The 23,218-nt window shown below is 44.6% G+C and overlaps 1 protein-coding gene across 1 annotated transcript in view; it reads left to right on the top strand.

Moving 5' to 3' along the window:
- Positions 1-22,214, top strand: part of bcl11ba (BCL11 transcription factor B a) — a 220,383-nt gene extending 198,169 nt beyond the window's left edge. The window contains 1 exon segment of the mRNA XM_069916156.1: positions 13,682-22,214. Coding sequence (XP_069772257.1) covers positions 13,682-15,684 — 2,003 coding nt within the window. The 3' untranslated portion in view covers positions 15,685-22,214.
- Positions 22,215-23,218: the final 1,004 nt, after the last annotated feature.

A 23,218-nucleotide genomic window follows, 5' to 3' on the forward strand; every position in this document is an offset into this window, starting at 1 on the left:
TCAAAATGTACGGTGGTTGGAGGTCGATTGGAGGTATGGGCTCATGGGCTCATGTGTGTCTAAGTTTAAAATTTTGACTGGATTGCTTGCTGTGGTTTTCTTTTCCACTTTTGTAAGTAATTACCATGTGAGTGCAGAGTCAAATACCTTCATATTAAGAATAACAGAGGTGGAATTGAAGCCCTGACCTCTCAAAGCCTGTTGCATCTGGCCAGGAAGGAGGTAGATTTGTTCTGTATTTCCTTTACCAGAATCCAGGCAATTATTCGTGAAACCATCTGAGAGTTAGGAAGTTGACCTTGAAGTGCAAGTTATTAGGAAGCCCAAGTGTACCTCACATTCATTCATGCTCTCCCGATTCTACTCACCATCATTAACTAATCAAATGCAGCAGCATGCAGCAAAATGTCCCGGAAGGAGCAACTGCGGTCAGTGTCCAGTTCCTCATTCACCTTCAACTCCCCTTCCAAACGAACATTAACCCAGAAATAATAGGCGAGCCTATCCTTGGAATGCTTGTGGATGCGGGCTCATGCACCACGTGAAAGCTGCCTCTGCTGGCACGTTAATGTTCCTTCAGTGCAGCTCCAGAGTGTTGGACTGAAATGCCAGGCGCTGGAGAACCGACTCCATGCTGGAACTCACAAGGCCCTTGACCTGGAGGTGGGAGCACCACCAAGAATCATGGTCTTTTTTCTTGTCATGTCATAAAACAGTAGATGTAATATTACATGAAATTGCATTTAGTCTGCGGGAAGACTGTCAAAGATTCGCCATCGGCAAAAATTGTTTGGGACCCATTACAGTCAGAGTCTCCCCAGAGTCACTGAGTGTCCGGGAGTTCACCTCTAGCGCTCCGTGGCCTCCACAGTCAGCAGCCTGAGCTCCAGATCCAAACCTCCGACCCAATCAGGAAGCCCTCAGGACCAGGTGACCAGCAAGAAAGGCTGGGTGTTTGCAAAAGTTGGACAGAAGAGGCACCAACTCAGCCCCACTCTGAAGTTGCAATATTTCATTGCATTTCAGGTCAGAACATTGACCTTTAATTTAATAGACAAATGAGACAAATTTACTTGTGCTCAGTTGCCATTTTTCCCTGTTTTATAAATCCCACAAGACCCAACACTCTCAACATCACATCATTCAGCACTGCATACATATATTATCATTTGTTTGCTCTGCCCCATTAATGACTCCCCTCTGTATTTGCTAACCTATATAATGTGGCTATGAGACTGTGTCTGTGTAATGTCAATTACCACTTAGTTGCTAAATGTATGCTCTGCATAGCTCTATTAAAACTAAAATACTGTCTGTACATTGACTCGGGGGATTAGTCTGGAGGTTTGTGTCGATTTACAACAAAAGGGGCTAATGGAAAACATAACTGTTAACAATCTGAGGTTTTCAATTAGCCATTCTAAGATTGATTTTTTATTAAATCCCATCAGCTGATAACCACGCATTGCTGAGCTATACACAGCACATGCTGGGATATCAGTTATTATTTTACTTTAAAAAAAACCATATTTATTCCTCGCAATAAGCGGGAGATCTGCTCGACCTTAAAGAAACTTGTTTGAACACGATAGTTGGTTCACTGCATCACGGAGCAGGCAATTTCCCATCTTAAATCTGAGAGCTTTTTTTATTCCCCCCACCCTATTTCCCAGTGGGGTTTTTGTGAGTTTACCTGTGATTTCCATTCAAAGCTGGAGGGCTTTATGAGCAGATGTGACGTAAACCGGCTCTCCCGTTGTGATACTTTGGGATTTTTAAAACTTTTTTATTTGACTGCTGCAGTGATCTGTTGCAGAGATGCTGAAGGCACTCAAAAGGCCTTTGGATGCATTCCTCAGAATTTCATTTCTTCACTGTAGGTTTCATAGACCTGCAGTAAAACACGAAATTCTGCAGACACCATGGGTGAAGTAAAAACACAATGCTGGAGAAACTCAACAGGCCAAACAGTGTAGTTTAGATAACATTATCAAGGGCTCAAGCCTGAAATATTGCTTATGGTTACGGTTACCTTGATGTAGGGCCCAAGCCCAAAACATTGGTTATGTATTTTTATCTTTGCTATCTAAAGTACAGTGTTTGACCTCCAACGTTGTGCATTTATTTCATAGACCTGCCCCAAGAACGAATCAGCCTTTGCTTGGATTCACGAGAAGGGGCTTTGTGGTTTTAAATCTGTTAGTTGAATACCATTTCCCCTGAGCGGGAGATCTGCTCGACCTTAAAGGCACGTGCTTAAACACGACAGTTGGGTCACTAAATCACGGAGCGGGCAATTGTCCATTTTAAATCCGAGAGTTTTTTTTTCCACCCTTAATTTCTCGTGTTTTTGTGAGTTTACCTCTGATTTGCATTCAAAGCTGGAGGGCTTTGTAATCAGATGTGATGTAAACTGGCTCTCCAGTTGTGATCCTTAGGGATTTTCTTCCTTTTTTTTTGAGTTGACACCTCTCATAAAGAGAGGGAGGTGTCAAAAGTTAAAACCTCACCAGAAATGCATTGAAGAGTTTGGAGCAAAACCAAAACGAAGGCCCCTTCGTGAGGTCTTCTCCCTGTTACTTTCGGGGAGAAGGTACAGAACCTGTACTGGATTCAAGAGCAGTGTTGTCTCCAGTGACAGCCAGGCTCTTGAACCTCCCGGTACTACCCTAATAATAAGCTATCCCAGCTCCACAAATGACCTGTCTGCACCATTAAAACGCCGCTTTAGTTTCTTGCACCATTGAAACTGTGAATATTTATTATCTATCTTTTCTATTTATTAACTCTTTTTATACTAGGGTAATTTAATAATAGGAGTTGTTCATTTCTCACAAAAGTAAAGCTAAAGATTCCATTATTGTCATGTAATATTACATTTGGATTGTAACATACCTGAAATTCTTTAACTTTGTCTACCGTAAGGAAGACAGAGAGTCACCACTTTGAACCACATCTCTCACAGAGACGAGGCCCCAGCAAGGAATGAACTCATGACCCCTGGTTTACAGGACCAGCGCTCTAACCACTGAGCTATCGGAACCCCTTTGACTGCTAGAGTTAAACAAGAAAAGCTGTGGATGCTGGAGGTGAATCAGTGGACACCCAGTGTCTCGGACAGGGCTCTCTTTTGCTTCTCTTTCTGTCTTAGTGTAAGAGGCACAGGGTGACACTAATGGTGACCCTTGGTCAGTCTTAGGGCGGGCAGAAGGCAATTTCGTGTAATATTACGTGTTCTGTACAGTTACATGACAATAAAGGAATCTTGAATCTTGAGGTCCAGCACACAGCAGTGTGGTGTCGGCCACAGAGCATTCATAAGGATGCAAACGGTGAACACCGGGCCCTTAACTTAAAGGGTAAATATCATTTTAATTCCTATGGATGCTGTGTGACCTGCTGAGTTTCTCCAGCACGTTTGTGTGCATTGGAACTGTTTAGCTGTGGCAAGTAAGACTTTCAGTGCATGTGCACTCAGTACTTGTGCATATGACAATAAACCCATTGTCATTATGTTAAACCTCCCTCCAGGAAGCCCGTCAGAATAGGTAGAGCAGGATCCTTGTTGAAATTCTGCAGTCGTAATCCAAAGACCTGGTCTAATGGTCTGAAGGTATGAATTCAGATCTCCTTACAGCACCTAAGGAATTTAAGTTTGGTTAATTAAATAAATCTGGAATAAAGCTTGTGTCTGTTGTGGGGATGATGAAACTATTTCCTTGGGGGAAAATAAGCTGCTGTCCTTTTTCAGGCTGATTTTATATGCAGCTCTAAAACCCATGCTGATTTAAGCTTGCCATCAAGGCATCCGTGCTGCTTAGAGCCATCCGAATATTACAAGCAATTCAAAATGGAGATTCAGGTTAGCTCTCAAGAGTCGTTGGTGATGGGCAATAAATGCTTTCCAGCGATGCCCAAGAATAATGTTTAAAAGGTCAAAATATGGGTAACTTTGTAGGATTTGGGTGGATACCTTGGTAAATGGGCATTTGATTTTATTTAGATAAATCCACTGGTGATGGGCAGCTCCTGCACAGCTCCAGGAGCTGGGGTTCCTGGCTATAGAATCACAGAAACCAGCCCTTCAGCCCATCTTGACTGCACTGAACTGTTATTCTGCACGGTCACATCGACCTGCACTTGGACCATACCTATCCACATTTTCCTTAAATGTCAAAATAGCACCCGCATGCACCACTTCAGCTGGCGCACTCAACCCTCTCTGCATGAAGAAATTCCCCCTAATGTTCCATTTCATCTTTCACCCTTAACCTCTAGAATTTCTCTCACCTAAACGCAGTAGAAAAGCCTGCTTGCATTTACTCTATACCCACTCATAATTTTGTGTACCTCTATTAAATCTCCCCTTATTCTCCGACGCTCCAGGAAACAAAGGCCTGTTAAACCTTTCCCAGTAACGCTGCTCCTCAAGTCCCGTCAACACCCTTGTTATTTGTTTTGCTCAGTTTTAAGCTTATTGGTGTTTTCTGTAGTTACCTGACCAAAACTGCACACAATACTCCAAATATGGCCTCATCAAAGTTTTAGACAACGTCACCATAACATCCCTACTCCAATACTTCAATTTACGAAGGCCATTGTGCCATAAGCTCCCTCAATAATCCTGTGACACCAGTTTCAGGGAATTGTGTATCTGTATTCCCAGATCCCTCGATTTTACTGTGCCTACCTGTTTATCACATATGTCCTACCTTGGATAGTCCTCCAAAGTATCTGAGGAACCTTGAACCCTGCTTCCCGGCTGTTTTTTTAATTGAATTTTAGTGATTTTGCTCTGTAAGTCAGTCACCCCGATTTTCTCCCAAAGATAGATTAATCAAGGTCAAAAGAGACTGCAGACGCCAGAATCTGGAGCAGAAAACAGACTGCTGAGGAAACTCGAGCAACAAACCTTCTGCCGAAGGAACTCAGGGAGTTGAGCAGCATCAGTGGGAGGAAAAGTATGGTCAACATTTCGGGTTGGATCCCTTGGCCAAGACTGAGAGTGCAGAGGATGGATAGGTAGCAGAGGAGGGCTTCAGATTGCGGCACCTGCAACTTTTCTTGTGTCCCCTGCTGGATGGAAGAAAGCCAGTATCTTTGAGATGAAGAGGTGAGGTATAACCGCGTCTAGTAGGTGATGGGTGTGTTGAGGAAGGGTGAAGGGCAATGGGCAGATGGAGCAAGATGAGGTGGAATGGGAGTCAGAAGGGTGATTGGCAAATGGGGGAAGGGAGGGCAAATGGGGAGGCAGCAGCCGCCTATCACCCTCCTGCCTCTTGCCTCCCAACGCCTCACTCCATCTGCCAGTCATCCTTCACTCCCCCACAGCCCACCTATCACCTTCTTCCCTCCCCCCCTCAGTCCTCCCCCTCTCCACTCTGCTTCTCTGCTGACTACCTTTCCTTTCCACTCTCAGTCCAGACAGAAGGTCTCAAACTAAAACATTTAAAATCCTCTCTCTTCCCCCCACCACCCCCCACCCCCACCCACCACCGCCCCCGGCTCCCCGGGTTCATCCAGCAGTTTAGTGGGATTTTTTGCTGGTTGATTAATTGGCCGCTGTAACTTGCTGTAAGTGCAGGAACAAGTTGGCTACAGGAGGGGATTACTGTGAAAGCCAGTGCGTTTGATGGACCAAATAACCTCCTATACTGTGATAAATAGACAACAGGAGAAAGCCAGGGGCATGCTTGGTCCTTCAGTGATTTTCCAGTGTAATCTTGTCTAACTCACCTGTTAAGACACATTGTGAACTATATACATCATCCTTTGAAGCTGTTTCCTTGTGGTGTAACCTCTAACAGTCACTAATGAGTTGGAGCGTGAGAGATCATTTCCAATGAAATTCACTTAAACCTGCTTTATCAGCCCTCCACAGGACTGCCGGAGAACTGTGGAATCTTCCCATGGCTGATAGACAGTGAAGGAGCTTACTCTTTAGGGCTCAGTGTTGAAGAGATACTTATGAGCCCTCTTCACCTGTAATGCTTCATCAGTCGGGAGGAGTTTTTCATTCAGGATGTTGGATTAAAAAGACAAGATAAGAGAAAATGGCTGAGACAGGGAGAGACCATGGGAATATAAAGATGTAGTAGCAGAATTAGGCGATTTAGCCCACCAACTCTGCTCTGCCATTCAAATCCCAGTTGATACATTTTCTTTTCTCTCAATCGTATTTTCCTGCACTCTCCCCGTAACCTTTGACACCCTTACTTACTGCTTGCTTTAAATTCATCCAGTGACTTGGCCATCACAGCCGTCTGCGGCAATGAATTCCACAAGTTCACCACCCTCGGCTGAAGAAATCTCTGTTCTAAAGGGATGGCCCTTTTATTCCGAGGCAGTGCCCTCAGGTCCTGGACTCTCCCACTTCTGGAAAAAGAGACTCTTGGAGCAAGACTCTTGGAACAACACCAGCTGAAGTTCTCTTCAAAGTCACACCCAATCGAAATACTTTGCAGTTTCCTGTGGATTCACTGCGCAGCTGTTTTGATTAGAAGTTCTCAGAGGGCTAAAATTCAAAACCTGTCAGCCATTAAACTCATTTTTAATTTTGTACTGCTTTTCTCCCACTCCATTTGAATTAATGCAAAACATAAAGTTCTTGCACTCATACTCATTCATGAGTAAAAGAGATTACTCTACAAGGTAACAGCTTCAAAGGGTGATGCATTTACTATTGACAGATACATTAAGAAAAGGTTCCACTTCAAAGCCATACCCAGTTGTTCTCTTTTTATCACAGCATCATAAGGGGAGCTGGTTTTCAAGAAGAGTGGAGTCCAGTGGTTGGGTTGGCTGAATTAACACCACTGTTCTGATGGTTTAAATCAAGCGTTCCCAACCTTTTTGTTCTTCTGTACCCCTTGGGCATTTTTATAGATTCCCGTGTACCCCTAAAAATTAAGGATTAAAAAAAACACAACATTGTGGAATCTGACTGCAGATTACACCATGTATTGAACAGTAGTGGTTATTTTCTCAGACCCAATGTGCCCCCTGAAAAGTGCAAATGTACCACTGGGGGTACATGTTCACCAGGTTGGGAACCCTGATCCTCTTGCACAGTTGCCTTCCACACTTGATACTCTGCATTGGGCCTCAACTGTGATAACACCATGAAATGTCACTCTACTGAGCCAAATGTCACTCTATTAAGCAAGTTGTATCAGGGTTGTCGACAAGTCATTGTGCATTGGCCCATGTGGTGTATCAAGGTGAGCGAATGAGATTGCTTGTTCTCTCCAGCCTTGAAAGGTTCTCCTGGTTTCACTTGGCCTTCAGGAGTTTCGGACATGATGACTGCTTTGTCTTGTCTTGGAACCCGACTGTACCTTCCTCACGTGGGCAACATTGGATTGAAAAGCCACATTTGAAAAGGTGATAATAAGATACCAGGCGATGGGCTGTTTTTTGACCCCAGGAGAGGAATACACGCAGGCTGTGGGCTGCTGGAAACTGGCTCAAAACCGGCTGAAGCAATATCTAGTATCGACGTTTGGATCTGGAGTTTAGGGTGGTAATGACTTGGATTGAAGTCTGTGCAACTGCGGAGGCTGTAGGGGGCGCTGGAGATGGATCCACGGACACTCAATGATTCTGAAGCGATTCTCTTTTGGTTCTCTGTCTCTGATTGCATGAGGCGCCAGGCAAATTCTGCTGATAGCAAATCTTTGTCTGTGTAATATTAAATTTTCTGCTTTTCAAATGAATCTTCTTGAACATCCAGATTAGCTTGGCCTTCCTATCCACCACCTCTTTCTCTCGCTCTCCGCTTCTTCTCCCTCTCCCTCTCACCTTCCCTCTCCTTCTCTCTGGTAACTCAATCTTTAATTTCATCTCAGTTAAAAACAGGAAGTCCAAAATGTAAAAATGAGGAGTAATTGCAAGGAGATTGTCAAGAGAACAATGGACAAAGGATATGAGTTTCATGGGGCGGTGGGGGGGGGGGGGGGGGAGAATTTAAACAAATTATTAGTTAAGAAGCAAGCAAGATGTCTTTCTTGTAAAGAAGAGAGAAGGGGCATGATGGAAAATGGGGAGGGGAGGTGAAAGTGTCAAATTCAGTGAAAATCACTGAGAGATTGATTGCCTGAATGGTCTTGTCCAGTTCCCTTGGCTTCATGCCAAGGGAATGCTTCTTAAGTGACAAGAGGTTCACAATGCAAGGCATTGTTCTTCTCCATAGGGGTAGCTGAACTGTACCGAATGTGCCGTGGACATTGCGCTGAAGGCATGTGAATGAACTTGGTTGGAAATGTACAAAGGCATCTTTGTGGAAATGCTGGCTGGAGGCCACGAGAGTGCGTACTAGGGGTCAGTGAGAGGATATCAAAACTTTGTTCGTTTTGGGATTTCAGTTTACATTGTAGGCTTACCCCTTGAACACTTGTCATGCAAAGACTGCGTGTGATTTGGAGACACCCAAGTGACTGCAGATGCTGGAATCTGCAGCAGAATGCACTCTGCTGGAGACCCAGAGTCAGTTTGACCTGCTTGGGTCCTGCAGCAGGTCAGACATTACCCTGTGTTAGTTGGACGTGTATCGACGTCAGGAGTGGTGAGCAATCTTTGGCATTGTGTCGGTCAAATAGCAGCGTCACCTTAGGACCTTTTTTTTCCCTCACTCACATACCACCTTAAGTAATCCTCTACTAACCCCAGATTACCACCTTTTGGTACTCTGCGGCTAGTGTGGGATTACATAAGGTGGTATGTGAGTGGGGTGGGGGGGGGGACTTTTTTTTAACCAGTCACATTGCCCCCAGTAGCTGACCATTCATTCTTTTGGCTGCAGTTGGATTAAACATTAGATGGTGTGTTCGGCAGATCACCCCATTGCCTCACAATGGTTTTTTTTTTAACTTCTTTCTTTTGGCCAGCGAGAAATTACCAGGCCAGCAAAATATTCCCGGTGCTGCATTTTGACACTTAAAAAGTATATAAGCCATTTTTGCAGAGTTGGGGGACTGGGGAGAGGGGAGGGGAAGGGGGGGGGGCGGGGGGGAGAGGCGGAGGAGAAAGTCACTTTGTTGGAGCAGACATTTTTGCTGTCTTGACTGTCATTAGGGGTGGCAAGGGTTAACTCCTGTCAGTAAAAGATAAAGAATTAGGCTATCATATTAACACAATGTACTGGGACAGCCTTAATGAAAAAACATTAATGGCACTCTTCATTGAGTCGAGCAGCAGTGAGCAGGTCATTAAAGTTCCCCTCATCAGGCACCATATGGAAATGGCTGTAGAGATCTCCTGTAAATTTTTAGAAGTCTAATTGAACAGCTGTCTCTGATTAATTGATTAATTTAAAGCCAGGAAGAGTAGGTAAAATCCAAGGTGAAGGATGCGCTGGTTATTAAATGGATAGAATACCACCCCTGGGACCTCCTTACAGGTCCCGTGTGTTGTGAATGGGCAGGGTGGACAGGGCTAATATTGAGCAGCAGCTCCGGAGATCAGGGGCTTGCGCGCATAACGTGCTATGATTCAGGAGCCGGGCACAGTTGCTGTCGCTGGGCTGTGCCTGCAAGCTGTGCTCCGAGTCAGGCCGCATCCTCCCTGAATAAGATCTGCCCTCCCTCCCCTTTGGGAAATCCTCGCTCAGGGTGACGTGAGCCGTGCCTGGGTCTGACAGCCCCCTTACTGCTGATTCGTGGGTTCCAGTCCCTCGGCCACAGGGAACCTTAAGGCTGGAAACCCATGACTGCACCCAGGGAAAGGGACTCCAGCAGAAGTAGGCAGAATTGTCTGGAAGATTATGAGGGGCATTCATGAATACAAGCAGGCTTTTCGCATTGCAGTTAGGTGAGACAAGAACGAGAGAACTTGGGTTGGGGTTGAAAGGTGAAAGATTTAAAGGGAATAGTAAGGGGGAATCTCTTCACGCAGAGAGTGGTGGGAGTGTGAAACAAGCCGAAGTGTTGAATGCGATCTCAATTTCGACATTTAAGAAAAAAATTGGATGGGAGGGGGTATGGAGATCAATGAGATAAGCAGAATAACAGTCCAGCACATAATAGATGGGCCGAAGGGTCTGTTTCAGTGCTGTAGTCATCTATGGTTCTCTATATTGCTCTTCTATCAAGGCAAAAAAAAATGTAGTGAAGCTCTTTTGAAGAAGAGTGGATCATTGCCCCTAGAGATCTGGCCAAGGCAGTGGAAGCAGTACACCGTTCCTCATGTGACCCTAGCTCCTATCAATCTCAGGGAGCCATAGCCCAGAACAGGCCCTTCAGCCCTACTCATCCATGCCAGCCCAATTGGACATCTGGGCTTGTCCCAATTTACATGCATTTAGCACACGTCCTTTCAATTCATTCCAATCCATTTTTCTGTCCATAGGTCCTTTGAACAACAAAACATTGCCTGCTTTTATAGTTTTCTCTGACAACCTGCTGTGGAGGTAACGGACAGTCCTTCCCAAAACCCTGGGAGGACGATCCCCGAAAGAATCAAGAGTGCTGTGGCAAATGTTTGTTAATTGAGAAAAATCAGTATTAAGATGTTGCAAGGAATCAGTCATGGGCTGTAACATCTACTGAAGTCATGAAAAGAGCAATATAAATTCAAACATCTTTACCTGGCCCTTGAGCAAAATTAAAAAAGGAAACAGAATTTGTTCTGAATCTGAATCAGCCAGAAGATTAAGATTTTAAGTGAGAATCTCCCATCCCATTTTGGATTTCTGTTACTTACTTTTGGGAAAGTTGTTAAGAGGACAATAGAAATTGACACCTGGACTTATCACATGCAACTAAAGCACTGGTTTTGTTACTGCACCATGTGCTATACTTAAGAATGAGATGACTTGCCTGGATGGGACACAAAACAAAGCTTTTTCACTTCAATGATGACAATTCAGTTCAGTTCAAAAGTGGAGTGACCCAAAACTGTGTTAGCCAAGGAGGGGAAACAGTGAGAGAAGAGAGTGTCAACGAGGGGAGCTGTTAATGGCCAAGCTGCCTTTGAGGGAACGCTGTCACCTGGCACCTCCCAGCTGTGGAAGTACGTACTTAGGGATCCACTGGAGCTTGATGCAGGCAACTCAGAGCCCTTGTGGGGAGGGACAGCAGTATAAGATTCTACTGCCACTGGGCCATTGAATAATCAAGTCTGATGAAGAAGCCCTTAAAACACTGAGCAGCGTCGTCCCAGGAAGCCACGTGGGTGCTCTGTGCACAGAATATGTTGACTCTGCAGAACCGATAACACTGCACCCATGATGAACATAAAGAAAGCCTTACATTTGTGTATGTCATGAATATATTGGTACGAATGTCATTTATTTTAGAAGCGCAAAGATCTATTCCATTAGGATACCTTCCTATCACTGTCCTTCTCAGTACTAGAATGTACGCCTTCCACGAATGGAGCTGATGAGAATGCATCTGATGAGGACTAACTGGTCTTAACCGTTAACCTCTGTAAGTGTTGGAGGGCTCTGGTTTATATTCAGTCACTGAGGAAGATAATGCTGGCTTACTCAGCCCCTGCTTTGTTTGCTAATTATTGAAAATAGCTTTTGGATTCTGTGTATTATAATTGATTCTGTCACAGCATTAGGGTTCAACTAATAGAAAATTGACTTTCACTGAAATGTAGAAGTGACAAGACCAACTACACACAATCTCTCTCTCTCTCTCTCTCTCTCTCTCTCTTTCTCTCTCCCTCTCTCCCTCTCCACCCCCCACACCCCATCCCCTGAACTACAGAAGACAAAGTTAAAGTATTTCACATTCTAAATGTAGTATGACGTGACAATAATGGAACCTTTACGTTTCATCCTTCCCCTGTGTCAGATATCCTTCACTCCGAGACGGAGATCCTTCAGCCTGTCTCGCCTCTGTCAGCTTTGTCGCACCTTTCCAAATCGTCTCGCTCCCTCTTTTCCCCAACCCCGTGCGCCCTTTCAGAAGCACCTACCGAATTCCAATCTAGGCAGCCTTGGTGGTGAAGAACTCACTCCACAAGCTGAGCCTAGGCATGTTACTCCCCCCTCCTCATCCCACTTAATCTGCCCAAACTATTTATAAATGTGAAAGTGGTCCACTAGCCGTGTCAACGCACTGCCTGGCCCCCTCGTCACCCGCCCATAGAACACTGGAGCCCAGAAACAGGCCATTTGATTCATCTAGTCCATGCCAAACGGTTAATCTGCATAATATCATTGACCTGCACCCGGACCAGTTCCACTCTTAACCCGTGTCCTCTCGTTCTCGACCCACTGCACCCCCTGCAGACCAGTTACCCAGCAGCAGTGAGGACACTGTGAACCACTCAAGAAAGGTGAGGTGGGCTCCCAATCACCCTGACTCTAGAGCTGCTTCCTATCTGACTCTAGGTCCAGGCTTGTCCATCAGCAGCTGGTGGCGTCAGCCTTGGGGGTTCGCCAAAGGAGGTGATACTCGCTTCTGGTTCAGTGCTCCCGCTCCACTTGGTCCATCTCCCACCGGCCCATGCTACATACCAGCCGGGGGGACACCTCACACTTCAAAGCCTCATCCCATCACTCAGGAACTCTCCGAGACCTTGTCCACCACCCCCCACCCCTCGCCATTCTTGAAAGCTCTTTCACACAGCAACCCTGTGAGATCCGTGAACCCCTCAATTTTTGCCCACTGGCACAGAATGGACCACTCTGTCTGTACTTGTAATGCCCTCCCTGTTGCTCTTTCTCTCCCCTCCCCTTTACGACAGCTCTCGGAGCCCAACTCTCTTGACAACTGTTCTGTGAGGAGCTTTTCTGCAGCCATATAAAAGGAAGATCAAGTTCATTGTACATATACAACCAGGTGAAATGGCTTTTCTCCGGACCACAGTGCCCATCTTCCAGGCGCACCTGTATCTCTAGAAAAGGAGCATGTGGTATCCTCTGGTACGATGGGGGGGGGGGGGGGTGGTTTCAAGGATGCGTAGGCAACACGGAATTGACTGTGATCTGCACAGTGATGACCATGTTATAATTTGAATGTGCAAATTAGTTTGTAACCGATGTACTGTAATATTGCAGAAACGTGATTTCTTGTAATCGCTGAATAAAGCGCCTTTGTTGAAGGAACAAAATGTGCACACAGGTACACACCCACAATGTACAGCATGTATATCTGAGACTATTATTGTGTGTGTGTGTGTGTGTGCACCGTGGGGTGACTGTAGTAAATACACTAAATTTCTGGAGATACTCAGCTGGTCCAGCAGCGTCCATAAGAGTCAACAATACATAAGCAGCGTTTCGGGCCTGAGCCCTTCGTTGAGGTAAGAGCAGGAAGCAGGCAGGTGCCCGACCGTAAAGGTGGGAAAAGCACAGGCAAGCAACCAAGATGTAGATAGGAGGGCAGCAGCAAAGAAGGAAAGGAGACAGAGGGAAAGGGAAAAAAGAGAGAGGGGCAGAGCTAGAAGAAATGGAGGCATAGGATTGGGGGGCGGGGGTACTGACAGAATCCGGAGAAGTCGAGGTTAATCAGTTGGAAGGGCATGAGACCATGGTCGGCAGGGAAATGTGCGTGCTCCATTTTTTCTGCCTTCAACCAAGGTAGTGTAATCAGTTACTACAAGGAATCACATTCATTCGATATTATAGTGTGATATTATTTGTAATAAAAATATCTAAACATTTGGGATTATTCGCTGGGTTGAAGGTGCAATCGAGATAACCAGAGGCTCTTCTGTTTTTGTGCAGGTAAAGACGAGCCTTCAAGCTACATTTGCACAACATGCAAGCAGCCTTTCTCAAGCGCCTGGTTCCTCCTCCAGCATGCGCAGAACACACATGGATTCCGCATTTACCTGGAGACACACCCGTCCAACAGCCCCCTCACTCCCCGGATTGGCCTCCCGCCCTCGCTGGGCCCGGACCCCATCTCGCAGTCACCCCTCACCAACTTCCTGGGCGAGAGCAACCCTTTCAACCTGCTGCGGATGACGGGGCCTATCCTCCAGGAGCACCCGGGCTTTGGCGACGGGCGCCTCCCCAACACTCCCCCCATCTTCAGCCCGCCCCCCCGGCACCACCTCGACCCCCACCGCCTGGACCGCCTTAGTGCCGACGAAATGAGCTTGGTCTCTCAGCATCACAGTGCCTTCGACAGAGTAATGCGCTTAAACCACCCTCTGGGCCTGGAATCGCAGACCATGGACTTTTCCAGGAGGCTCCGGGAACTGGCGGGGAATAACAGTTCCACCCCGCCCTTGTCGCCCAGCCGGCACAATCCTATGCACCGCCTGCTGCAGCCCTTCCAGCCCAGCCCCAAGTCGCCGTTCCTGAGCACGCCGCCGCTGCCCCCCATGCCGCCAAGCAGCACGACCCCGCCGCAGTCGCAGGCCAAGACCAAGTCCTGTGAGTTCTGCGGCAAGACCTTCAAGTTTCAGAGTAACCTGATTGTCCACCGGCGCAGCCACACGGGCGAGAAGCCATACAAGTGTCAGCTGTGTGACCACGCCTGCTCCCAGGCCAGCAAGCTCAAGCGCCACATGAAGACTCACATACACAAGAGCGCCTCGGTGGCGGGCAGATCGGACGACGGACTCTCTGCCACCAGCTCCCCCGAGCCTGGCACCAGCGAGCACGCCGGCGGCGAGGGCTGCGGACTGAAGGGCGGCACTGCCGGCTTCAACCCCGGCCTCCTGAACGAGAATGAGGAGGAGGAGGAGGAGGAGGAGGAGGAAGAGGAGGAGGAGCTGGAGAACGAGAGCAGACCCGAGTCCAGCTTCAGTATGGACTCCGAGCTGAGCCGCAACAGGGAGAATGGCTTCAAGCTGCCCGCCATCGAGAAGCACTGCGTCCTGGGCAAGGTGATGGAGAACGTGGGCCTGCGTGCCATCCAGCATTACAGCGATGTGCTCGCCGACAAGCAGAAGCGCAGCATCTTCTCCAAGCGGCCATCTGACGGTCAGAGAGACACTGGGGACGAAGACTCTGTGGCAGGGGAGCTGGACCGGCCCGAAGACGGAGCAGTGAACGGGCGAGGCTTTGGCCCTGGTGAGCCCTTCCCCATTATGTTGCCTCGAAAGCCCCCGCTGATCGCCAGTCCCTCTCCATCAATCGCCTCCGCGAAGAGAATCAAGATGGAGAAAGACCTGGACCTGTCCTCGGCGCCGCTCATCCCCTCCGAGAACGTTTACTCCCAGTGGCTGGTGGGCTACGCGGCGTCCCGCCACTTCATGAAAGACCCCTTCCTGGGGTTCGGCGACTCCAGGCAGTCGCCCTTCGCCACGTCTTCGGAGCACTCCTCGGAGAACGACAGCTTGAGGTTCTCCACCCCTCCCGGCGACATGCTGGATGGAGGTCTCTCCGGCCGCAGCGGAACCGCCAGCAGCGGCAGCACTCCCCACATGGGCGGCCCGGGCCCCGGCAGACCGAGCTCCAAGGAAGGACGCCGCAGCGACACCTGCGAGTACTGCGGCAAGGTGTTCAAAAACTGCAGCAACTTGACAGTGCACCGCAGGAGCCACACGGGCGAGCGGCCTTACAAATGCGAGCTCTGCAACTATGCATGCGCCCAGAGCAGCAAGCTGACACGTCACATGAAAACGCACGGCCAGATTGGCAAGGAGGTTTACAGGTGCGACATTTGTCAAATGCCCTTCAGCGTTTACAGCACCCTTGAGAAACACATGAAAAAATGGCATGGAGAACACTTGCTGACGAGCGACGTTAAAATCGAACAAGCAGAAAGAAGCTAAAGCTCCTTGAAGTAAAAAGAGACTTGTTTTAAAACAAAAAAAAAACACACACAAAAAAAAATTCAATTGTAAAGCTTAATTAAATGCCAGCTGAGAAAGTCAGCCCAGAGTGCCTCCCGTGGCACTTAATTTTCAAGGTATAATTTGTGTCTGGGAAGCGCAATCAAACCTGAGGGTGATGTAGAGGCAGTAAAATAATGTTGAGCCTTTTCTACTGTGCAATAATTTCTGTATTTATTGTTTTTTTTTAAATATTTTTTTCAAGCATCATGTGCAGGTACTTTTTTGCTTTTATTTTTGTTGTTTGAAATTTTTTTTTTATTTTTTAGGGTATCCCTTTTGATTTTTACCCTCTTTTTTTTTAAAAAAAAGAAAAAAAAAATGAAAACCTGAGATTACTTGCATTTCGAGGTGCAGTTATGTAAAATTAACCCATCTCCGGGGCCGCTGCTTTATCTTGAATTGGAGAGTTAACACAGTAATTTCTTGCATAGAAGCCGCGTTTGTTGGATTCCTTTCATTTCTTTTCTCGTTTCGGGAGTTGGGGCGGGGCAGGCTGGGAGGGGGAAGATTGGATTTGCACAAATTTTTCCTTTTAAGTTGTTTCTGTTTTAAAGAAGAAAGGAGGACCACGGCGGATCACAATCCTAAAAATCGTAGCACTTAAACTAGTGGTTTTTAAAAAAAAATCGCTTAACTGGGTTCGAATTGTAGCACTGAACTTACTAGCCACTGGAGTCTGGAACTGCCGTTGTTGATTTTCGTCAATGACACCCCTGGCTAAATCGAATCGAGTTGATGACGATTCAAGAAAGAAAAGGAGCAGACAGAGGAGAGAGGCAATTTACTATCGAGTGCCCAGTGATACCGACCAGAAACTTAACCTAAGCAATAACGGTCTTTTAGTTTGTGTTACTAATTAGTGAGTAAAATACACAGCGAACATAAGCCAAGCAAAAGTCAAAAGTGCATTATTGCCAATGCCTACCAAAACATCTGTGCCTGATTGCACGCGATATGCATTAGTGCAGAAATGCGCAGATATTTTGCCAACAGGAATGGATGGTCTGTGGCCATTGTGTTTTAAAGAGCTAAATTTGTACCTGAGATATTTCCTTTTTTTGAACCCGCACCTTAACATATTTGTTTTTTTAATTATAGAAACTGCGACTTCTGAACAAGAAAAACTATGGGAAATCTATGGTCCAAAAAGGGTTATGATATACATTAGGGAACAACTGAGATTAAAGTGTCAGTGTTGCTTAGCGTAGCATTCACAATGCTGGCACTATATTTAAAAAAAAGTTGTCAGTTGACAGTTTTTATACTGCCATCCAATTTGACATGAGTGCCTTGAATATTTGATCTTCCTAATGAGTTCTCTGAGACAAATGCAAAACCACTTTTTGTGAAGTTTAAAAAAAAGTACTGATTTGAAGAAGAGAGGAAAAAAAATCACACAACAAAGAGAAAGATGTACGTCATTAGATTCTAGAGTTCTACATGCACCAACAATCCAGAATTTATAGACAAACAAAAAAAAACAATCAGCGGACCTTCCACGCCAGGCGCTACAAGTTGGTGAAGATGTGACAGCATCCCTTTCCCCCAGTTAACCCACCCATCCCCATCCCACCCAGCTAATCAACTTCGGAAACTGGTCTGTCGATCTATGCTCATCAATTGACACTGCAGGACGCTGCTTAAACTGTGGGAACCCCACTGTAGCAAGGCTCAATAGTAAACTAAAAGATGCCTCCAGAATCCCAACAAGAACATAAAGACAGTTACTCATCAGGAACAATGGCTACTCCTTATTTTTTTTTTTGGTTCTGAACAGAATTTAGTGCACTCAGTCTCGAATAAGTTTACAGTATTGAATATCTACAAGAGTGGAAAAAAAACAAAAAAATATTGTGTGTGTGTGCGTGTGTGTTTGTTGAATGATCAAGAGGTTTTTTTTTCTGAAGTTTGCTTAGTAAATACATGAGTGCCATTATGGCCATGTGTATATTGGTTCTCTGGTTCAACTGGTGACGGGGTTTAATATATATATTACAGTTTCTTGATCACTGTAAAAGTGTACCAGTATTTGTAATAATGGAGAATGCCTGGGCATTTTACAAAATGGAGAGAAAAAAAAACAAAAAAAAAATTTTTTTTTTGAAAAATGGAAATTGTTGCAGTAAATTTGTGGGTCTAAAATTAATTGTTCTTGTCACTGTAATTGTAAAGTCTAATTGACTATCAGTTTTAGTAGACTTTTTTGCCTTGAGTGTTTTATCTTTTTCAAAAATTGTATAGAACTTGTATTGGGAAGAACGATTACTGCTACCATATGTAGGCAAAAAAAAAACAATTAGTAGAAAAGTGCATATTCATGTAATTGCTTTGCTTAAATCACATTCCTGACCTGTACTTTTTCCCTCTGTTTCTCTGGAATGGTTACTTGGTATTGGTTCATAATAGTGTAGGCACTTGCTGTATTTATACAGGAGCTTGTATTTTTTAACTGTTTGCTTGTCCTTTTAAAGGTACAACAAAAAGAAGCGTACCTTTTCTTTTGGTAGTGGATTAGAAGAAAAAAACACACAGGCTGCCATAATATATTTTTTTAATTTTGGCAGGATAAAAATAGTGCAAAAATAATTTGTATGTTCTGAAATCTTATTGTACAGGAGAAAAAAAAAAGGTCGTGTAACGACCTTTTGTTTAAAAAAAATTACAAAAAGGAATTAGGAAATGCATTGCTGGTCACTGATAATTTGATTTTCAGTTGTACAGTCCCGTCCCCCCATCCCCCCTTACCCAGCATTACCCAGCTTTTCCACCCTGTTGGATATGCATGGTTTACAGGTTTGCCAGTCTGTTTTGAGTTTCTTTTCCTTGTGATTTGCTGCCTTCACTCTCCCTGTTCGCACAGACTCTGTTTTGATCCGTTGTGGTCACAGTTAGATCAATGTAAATTCCACTGAATGAAGACCCAACATGTATCTCGCGCTGCTTTAAAGATCATTCAGTATGTGGCAATGGGAAGCAGTGGATGAGTCGATATTGTGCACATGCTGGGCAGGTGTATGTTCGCAGGGATTAGCTTTCCTCAAGTTGGATGCATTTCTGCCTTTGTTTTGTAAAATATATGGACAGTTCTTTCTTGAAGAAAACAATCAATGATTAACTCATTAATTTGTGCAGTATTAAAAACCACTAGATGTCACTCAAGCAAGAGACCATCAGTGGCAGTGAATATATACTGCATTGCTCAACAGTGGACCTACCTTTCAGTAGTTCTGTGCTTTCCTTTCTTGTCCCTGACACATCCATGTTGCGCGCATGATACTGTTTAGTCCACCGTTTCCATGGGGATTGGGTTTCGGGCCTCCTTGATCTGCTGCTGTATAAAACCCTGAGACAGGTACAAGTATATGTTGATCTAAGCTGCCATTTGGTTTCTTGTGTTAACAGGATCATTCACTCCTAATTTCACATTCCACAGTTCCTCAAAGTTTGTTATGATGACCGCAAAGAGGTGGGATGAAACCATTAGTATTTTGACACTTTGAAATTTGCACTAAAAACAGGGACACCAACCATTCTGAGCAAATAATTGGTACATGAGATAAATGTAATATTTGAAGATCAAAAACATTACAACTCCACTACCCAATGAATTGATCAGCATTTATTCATCTAAGTTGCATATAGACAAAGTGACTTTCAATGGCCATTTCTTAGTAAGTTTGTTATTTAGCCATTTTAATGCATTGCCTGTAAATAAAACACTGTTCAGATTTGATAACATTCTGCCACTCTTGTCACTTGGAGTTGATCAAGTCAGCTGTTGAAGGTTACACAACTTTAATTTTTTTTAATTAACTCGAGGCGTCGGCATGCCCCAGATTTCTAAGGGTTCAGGAGGCGGTCATTGTTTTCCCTGCAGGATCTCAACTAGTGTAGGTCCTCAATGAGGTAAGAATGAAGGTGAGCGCCCTTCTAAACCCAAGAGACTAGCAACTCCTCCCCTCTACAAGTTGCACCTCTCCTGGCTTAGGCAGCAGACATAGTAGTGCCAGCTTTGACAATAGGCCAAACCGCAGCAGCGTTATAATTGTCGGCCAAGAATGACCACGTGTGGAGCTAAACCTCTTGTGGCTTCTGGTCCATGGCCCAGAATTTTCCCAGCACATCCAGTGGGAGAGAACCTGGACCTAGAGAGTCCCATTGTGCCATCTTTACACTTCCCACGGGGAAAATCTACGGACCTTTAAATGTTGCACACTTCTGTAAAAGAGAGGACTGAAAGTGGCATCAAATAGAGTTATGCCTTTTGCCCTTCCAGCGCAGCCTGGGTTTATTTGGTCACTATAACGTAGCAGTGCTTGCTTGTTACATCATCAAAGATTCCAGGAAGTAGGCATTTTGCTGCCCATATAGGAAATGGAGTTGCTTCAATTCATATGCCACTGAAGGGAGGCTAGGGACTGAATGTACATTGTGTTACAAAGCTGTTGGCAATGCCTTTTCAGCTCTCAAAGAGTGAAGAAGGTGTTTATCTCGGCAGTGACTGGAAGGGATCTGCCTGTTGGCACACACCATCAGGCATGGGAATACCTAAAAAGACGAACCCCCCCCCCCCCGTTATTCACCCAGGTTGTCACTTCTCATCATTGGAAAACTGAGGATGTACAGCACCAAAAGTAACACCTGTCAAAGTCTCAGGTGCCATCACCTGGGATTGATGACATCTCCCAGACGGAGCAAGGGTAATCGCACAACAAGCTCCTGTTGAGAACTTTAATACCTGCTTCCCCGCACTTCAGCAAACTCGTTCAAAAACTATGGGCTCATTTAATGGTACAGATGCCATCCTCCCTGTTCCACCACCCTCCCCATATGACCATTTAATATCAGGTCACCTTGAGCATCGTCGATGGCTCCACTAACATGGTTGCATTTAATTCTCTCACATTGTCCATCACTGGCTAATGACCAGGCCACTAGCCATTTTTACCATGATGTGACATAACTCATCCCCTTTGCCACATGCTTTTATTTGTTGCAAATTTTATTATTAACCAAAATAAGTCATACTACAAGAAGACAATATTTTATCCCATATAATCACCCATCCCCTCCCTCTAAACTACCCCAAAGAAAAGAAAGGAAAAAGAGTAAAAGAGGAGATCAACTTATATAACAACTTTCAATTATTGCCATGGTTTAGTGCAACCCCAACGATTGTGGGGGGAAAGAAACTATTACAAATTCAGACCCATATATCTTGTATATGGGCTCCAAACTTTAACAAAGGATAATTATAACGTAAATAGTACGTTATTTTTTCCAATAGAATGCAAGACCTCATTTCCGAATGCCACCGTTGAATACTCAAATCAGTCTAATTTTTCCAAGTCTTTGCGACACGCTTGACGACATTTTGAACTGCCCTGTATGGACATCAAGGAGAAGCAAAGCTCTGGTAAAACATTCAAAGATCAAGAACTCGTGTTTCATCCCGCCTCTGTCAAATACAGTCCACAGCTTGTTTCTTTTTTTTTATCATGACCAAACACTTTAATGGTGCTGTTGTATTTTTAAGAATTGTACTTAAAATGCAAAGCAAATCAATGCCACTTGAGTTGGACCTATTTGTAATGGCAAGGCAAATATTTTATTAGCTTTTTTTCTATTTCTGTATTTAGAGCTTTTTATTGTAACTTGAGATTTGGTCTTATACTACAAGTTTGAACTATTTATTATTGCTTGTGTTGTGCTCTGTTTAAAACAGATGCACTTTATCCTTTTTTATGTTGAAGTGTTGACCAGAGGTCACATCAGCTTGGCTTTGTGAAATATTTATTGTTCTGTTCTCTGTACAAAATCAAGCCCTTTCCTAAGCCACACTGTTTTTCAGCTTGTGTCTACCATTTCACTCATACACTCATCCAAAATGTTTGTCCCATTTTCAAGTGAAAAAAAAATAAATCAGAAGTTATCTTTACAATCTTCAAACTTTTACCTTTCTGCCTATTTTTTCCCCATTTCAGTACGTGTTCAACAGTGTATACTTAGCAGTTAGCACCTGTATAATGGATGGGCAAGTCGAGCACAATCGATGCTGAGTGAGATAAAATATTAGCCAAGCACTGGAAGCGATGATGGAACATTTGTACGATTCACTCTGGCACCAAATCATAAAGGTACACCCAATCCTTGGTCTGGGCCAGTAGCAACCAGCTTTGTTTCATAGGTTATCTGTTTGTTCATGATCAAAGGCATAATGTGAGTTGCTGGGAATTAGACAGTTTTTTTTTAAATTTTAATCATATTTTAATAAAGAACCTTTTCAAGCCCAACTCGCATCTTCTGAGTAGAATTCATTCTTTGGGTGAAGCACACACAAAATCCCTTTGGTACAATTTTCACTCACAACCAAAATAGTTTTCCCTTTTTGGTCAACGGCTGCCCCCTTTTTTTAAAAAAATACATAAAATTGTGTTTTTCCTTCATATTCTTTGGCACCAGTTTATCTGAGGTTTTATAATAAAAGAATTTGCTTGCTTATATAAAAAGAGCTTTACTGTGTCAACTTGTTGAAATGATTCCATTATTTAAAACATGAATTAAAATTACCATTTTTCTCCCCCAAATCTGGGTCTATTCTAACATGACAGAAAGCAGTTGAGTCTTTTCAAGATGACGCTGAAGGGCATGGATTTTTATTTTGTTTTCCTGTCAATCTGTTTTGGAGAGCGATCTGAGAATCTTATGAGGGGCTTAATTTTGCATTCGTTACACAGATTTAGGCATCACCCAGTGCAGTGACAGGCAGAGCAAAGCTTAGATGCCTTGTGGAAGAGGCTTTCATTACCTGGAAGGAAAACTTACTCAACAGAAGTGTTTTGAGTTCCAGCATGTCTTGTACAATGAACAGTGGCAACAGGGCACATCTGCGCAGAAGAGGAAGGCACGGGAAAGGTGCCGATCATTGAACTAAGTGCCCAAAGAAGTGTTGAACAAAATCATGACCAAAAAAAATAATGTCTTGCAATCTTTTCCAAAAAGCTGAAGGCCTTTTTTTTTCCCAAATAAATCAGAATATTCTCCCATATTATTAAAACACTTGGTTGACCAGCAAGTCAAAATTAGCAGGAGTAAACATGGCTCTCCTCGCTGGAGGCATGAAATATACAATGAAAATATGGAGACGGCAAGAAGAGTCAGCAGAGACGAGGCTGAAAACAAAACTGGGTAATGTTGAGAGGGCGATTTGGTCACAGCATTGGAAGAGCCCATTCAGCCCAACTTGTCCATGCCAGGCAAGTTGTCTACCTGAGATAGTCCCATTTGCCTGTGGTTGGTACATGACCTTCAAACTCTTTCCTCTCTGTGCACCTGTCCAAATGTCTTCTAAATATTATACCACCTCTACCACTTCTGGCATTCATCCCACATACCCGGCCCTCAATCTTTCCCCTCTCACTTTCAATCAATGCCCTCTAGTTTTACACTCCACCCCCAGGAAAAGACTGAC

The sequence above is a fragment of the Narcine bancroftii genome, chromosome 2 (assembly GCF_036971445.1).
Source record: "Narcine bancroftii isolate sNarBan1 chromosome 2, sNarBan1.hap1, whole genome shotgun sequence".
Classification (NCBI taxonomy): Eukaryota; Metazoa; Chordata; class Chondrichthyes; order Torpediniformes; family Narcinidae; genus Narcine; species Narcine bancroftii.